The sequence below is a fragment of the Culicoides brevitarsis genome, chromosome 3 (genome assembly GCF_036172545.1).
Source record: "Culicoides brevitarsis isolate CSIRO-B50_1 chromosome 3, AGI_CSIRO_Cbre_v1, whole genome shotgun sequence".
Lineage (NCBI taxonomy): Eukaryota > Metazoa > Arthropoda > Insecta > Diptera > Ceratopogonidae > Culicoides > Culicoides brevitarsis.
This window is the reverse complement of record NC_087087.1, coordinates 27,767,255-27,772,046: the sequence shown is the minus strand read 5'-3', so window position 1 is coordinate 27,772,046 and position 4,792 is coordinate 27,767,255. Positions and strand designations below refer to the sequence as shown.

General features: G+C 35.0%; 1 protein-coding gene across 1 annotated transcript; it reads left to right on the top strand.

Moving 5' to 3' along the window:
- The first annotated feature begins 2,352 nt into the window (after window positions 1-2,352).
- LOC134834309 (uncharacterized) lies at window positions 2,353-4,792 on the top strand. Its single transcript, XM_063848931.1, has 3 exons — window positions 2,353-2,448; window positions 2,832-2,961; window positions 3,022-4,792. The coding sequence occupies exons 2-3, from the start codon at window positions 2,838-2,840 to the stop codon at window positions 4,560-4,562; spliced, it is 1,665 nt and encodes a 554-aa protein (XP_063705001.1). The 5' UTR covers window positions 2,353-2,448; window positions 2,832-2,837; the 3' UTR covers window positions 4,563-4,792.

The window sequence follows — 4,792 nt, the reverse complement described above, 5'->3', positions numbered from 1 at the left end:
CGAGATTTGGGCGTTAACTAAAGGGTTCCGGTTTCACGGTGTTTTTGTCAGAATGTTCCAATTTTATGCTGTTTCTGCTAGAATGACATGAAATTGGAACAAAACAAGCCAGCGGGTTGAGGCGAATAAAAGTGATAAATGTAGAGGGCGCTTTTTTGTTAGTTTTAATTTTGTGAGTAACTTCCGGTGTCGCTTTATTTAACCGGAAGTCATTACTGTCTTCTGGCTCAAAAACCACAAAAATTGTCTAAAATGGGGCAGTTTCATAAGTTACTCAAAATTTTTATTCATTTGGAGCAAGATTTGACAAAAATGGCAAACAAAACTATGTCAAAGGAAAAATTTTTTTTCAGTTTCAATTTTTTGGCAGTTTTGAGTTATAAAATGATTAAACATGATAAATTAGAGCCTCCTGATCAATTTTTTATCCATTTGGAGCAAAATTTTACAAAAATTGCTTTGACACAGTTTTTGACACAGTTTTTTTGCTCTTGATTTAGTTTTTAAAACAAAACTGTGTCAAAGAAAAATTTTTTTTCAGTTTCAATTTTTTAGCAGTTTTGAGTTATAAAATGATTAAAAATGATAAATTTGAGCCCTCTGACAAATTTTTATCCATTTGGAGCAAGATTTTACAAAAATTGCTTTGACACAGTTTTTGACATAGTTTTTGACACAGTTTTGCTCTTGATTTAGTTTTCAAAACAAAACTATGTCAAAAAAAATTTTTTTTCAGTTTCAATTTTTTGGCAGTTTTGAGTTATAAAATGATTAAAAATGATAAATTTGAGCCCTCTGACAAATTTTTATCCATTTGGAGCAAGATTTGTCAAAAATTGCTTTGACACAGTTTTTGACATAGTTTTTGACACAGTTTTGTTCTTGATTTAGTTTTCAAATCAAAACTGTGTCAAAGAAAAAATTTTTTTTTCAGTTTATTTTTTCAATTTTTTAGCAGTTTTGAGTTATAAAATGATTAAAAATGATAAATTTGAGCCCTCTGACAAATTTTTATCCATTTAGAGCAAGATTTGTCAAAAATTGCTTTGACACAGTTTTTGACATAGTTTTTGACACAGTTTTGTTCTTGATTTAGTTTTCAAATCAAAACTGTGTCAAAGAAAATTTTTTTTTTTCAGTTTCAATTTTTTGGCAGTTTTAAGTTATAAAATGATTAAAAATGATAAATTTGAGCCCTCTGACAAATTTTTATCCATTTAGAGCAAGATTTGTCAAAAATTGCTTTGACACAGTTTTTGACATAGTTTTTGACACAGTTTTGTTCTTGATTTAGTTTTCAAATCAAAACTGTGTCAAAGAAAAATTTTTTTTTCAGTTTCAATTTTTTAGCAGTTTTGAGTTATAAAATGATTAAAAATGATAAATTTGAGCCCTCTGACAAATTTTTATCCATTTAGAGCAAGATTTGTCAAAAATTGCTTTGACACAGTTTTTGACATAGTTTTTGACACAGTTTTGTTCTTGATTTAGTTTTCAAATCAAAACTGTGTCAAAGAAAAATTTTTTTTTCAGTTTCAATTTTTTAGCAGTTTTGAGTTATAAAATGATTAAAAATGATAAATTTGAGCCCTCTGACAAATTTTTATCCATTTAGAGCAAGATTTGTCAAAAATTGCTTTGACACAGTTTTTGACATAGTTTTTGACACAGTTTTGTTCTTGATTTAGTTTTCAAATCAAAACTGTGTCAAAGAAAAAATTTTTTTTTCAGTTTCAATTTTTTAGCAGTTTTGAGTTATAAAATGATTAAAAATGATAAATTTGAGCCCTCTGACAAATTTTTATCCATTTAGAGCAAGATTTGTCAAAAATTGCTTTGACACAGTTTTTGACATAGTTTTTGACACAGTTTTGTTCTTGATTTAGTTTTCAAATCAAAACTGTGTCAAAGAAAAAATTTTTTTTTCAGTTTCAATTTTTTAGCAGTTTTGAGTTATAAAATGATTAAAAATGATAAATTTGAGCCCTCTGACAAATTTTTATCCATTTAGAGCAAGATTTGTCAAAAATTGCTTTGACACAGTTTTTGACATAGTTTTTGACACAGTTTTGTTCTTGATTTAGTTTTCAAATCAAAACTATGTCAAAGAAAATTTTTTTCAGTTTCAATTTTTTTCAGTTTTAAGTTTCTAAAATGGTTGAAAAAGATAAATTAGTATCTTTTACTTTTAAAATTAAAAATTAAAAAAATTTAGAAAATTTTGACTTTAAATTTTTATCCATTTAGGCTTCAAGAGCAAGATTTGACAAAATTACCCCATTCCCCCCTAAAAGAATTATCAATGGCAAATTGATTTTTTGTACTATTTTCCATCGGATCACAACCCCCATGTATCACAAATGGAATGTTTTCGACGGCAGCACACAAAACCTTTTGGAAAAATTGAAAAATAAAGTGGAAACTCTTGCATTTATTTTCCCAAAATAGGTAAGTTTTGCCCTTTACCATTTTTTACATCTACCAAATCTGCCCTTTATCACTACCATTCACGTGACAAGTGACAAAAGTAATTTGAAATATTCGCAAAAACAAGTGCGTAGAATGTAGCACAAAAAAAAACAAATAAAAAGAGGAAAAACCTGATTTTCACGATTTACAGTTAGCATTGGTTGTTGTTGTTTTTTCACTATTCCCTGTGTAATTTTTAATTTTTGTCACGTCATGTCTGGATTGCACATTTTTTCTGAAAACAAAGAAAGAACGCGCTAAATATAAATAAGGTGCTATATTTACACACATTCCATCTACGTCACACTTTTTGTTTTTTTTTTTGCGATTTTTTCTGATTTTTTTTTAAATTTTCTTTGCAGGTCATCATGGATGTCATTATCGACTGGCAAGTTTCGCGGCACGAAATTAAGGCACGAGGTCAATACTTGCTCGAAACGGGAAAATGGTCAGATTGTCATTTTTTGGTTGGGAACTCACAGACGTTACCGGGTACGAATTTCCTGAAAAATCAAAAAAAAAATTTTTTTGATGGATTTTTTTGTCTTTTAGGTCACAAGTTAATTCTGGCAATGGCAAGTCCCGTATTCGAAGCGATGTTTTTCGGTGGTTTGGCGGAGAAAAATGATCCAATTCCGATTTTGGACGTGCAACCAGATGCATTTAAGGCGTTGATGGAGTACATTTACACAGACAAAATCAGCATCAATTCCGTGGACAAGGCGTGCGAGTTGTGTTACGCCGCGAAAAAGTACATGTTGCCGCATGTCGTGAGTGAGTGCACAAAGTTCCTTTGGGCCGACCTGTGTTCGAAGAATGCGTGTCGCGCCTACGAGTTCGCCAAGCTATTCGAAGAGCCAAAGTTGATGGAAAAGTGCTTGCAAATCATGTGCACGAAAACGTGCGACGTCATCCAAGATGCCAGTTTCGAGGAAGTCGAACTCAGTACAATTATCACAATTTTAGACCAGGATGCATTAAATATCGAGTCGGAGCTGGATATTTTCTTTGCCATAAATCGCTATGCCGAAAAGCATGGCTTGCTAAATCAATCGCCATCGGGCAGTGACGAAGCTAGTTCAAGTGAAAATGTCAATAACGGCGATCCGCAACCAGGTCCGTCGAATCGTGAAGCTGCTGCTGCTGCCCCAGTTCCCGTCAATAATGCGCCACGTCATCAGGACCCGCTCAGCATCCGGGATGCCGTGAAGCGAATTCGTTTCCTTACGCTCACACCAAAACAATTCGCCGAAGGTCCCGCCCGCACCGCATTGCTCAGCCAGAACGAAGCATTTGCCATACTCATGAACATATCGTCGCCAAATTCGGGCCATCCGATGCCCGAAGGATTTTCCACAAACAAAAATCCCCGTTCCTACAACATTGTACTTGACTCCCCCTCCCCCTCAGCGGGCACGAATTACGTTCCTCTCCCCTCAATTCTGAATCCCGTGATTGGGCGCGAGGAATTACGCGACAATGTCGATCGCCTACCCGCAGATCACAACATCGGAGCGATGCCAATTGTCGCGCCACCCAATATCTACTTGGATGAGCCGCTCGTGCGTTTCCAGTCCGATCGAAAAATGTACTGCGTTCGCGTAAGTGGCGCCCAAACGGAAATTCTCAATACGGCGGTGATCGATTCGTCCATCACTTTTACCGTAGATCGCTCAATTTGCATCACGGGTATTCAGGTGCCGACGCAAATTCGTCCGGCGAATAGCAGTTCCCACATGAATTTCATCCCGGAACGCACGGATGGCTATTCGGAGCTACTTTACGCGTGTCTCTTGGATGCCGCGAGTGATAGTCGGCTGACGTATACGCACAGCACGCAACGCGTCACGTATAACTCCGTGCTTGAAATACTCTTTGATCGGCCAGTTTATGTGCAGCGGAATAAGGTGTACAAGATCAGTGTTTGCTTCAACAGGTCTGGATGGTATCCCTTCCCGATTGATCGACCAGCGAGACAAATTTCCGTGGATGGGGTTTTGTTTAGCTTTGATTTGGGCACGTCGTCACGCGATAGAGACGGACTCATCAGATCCATTGTTTACACGTACAACAATAACATTCGCGAGAATTGATTGCAGCAGCAGGAGGGAGAAGAAAATTCGTAGAGAGACTTTTATTCAGAATGCTAAACTTTCAAAAAAAATATAGTCATAAAAGTTGTTTTGTTTTGTATCTCAGTCATAAAAAAAAAATTCTTAATTTTTGCTCTTTAGTTATAAATTACATGAGAATAGTTGTAAATTGGAACGAGAAATAATCAAATACTGAATTAATTCAATAAAAACGATAAATTATTATGTGG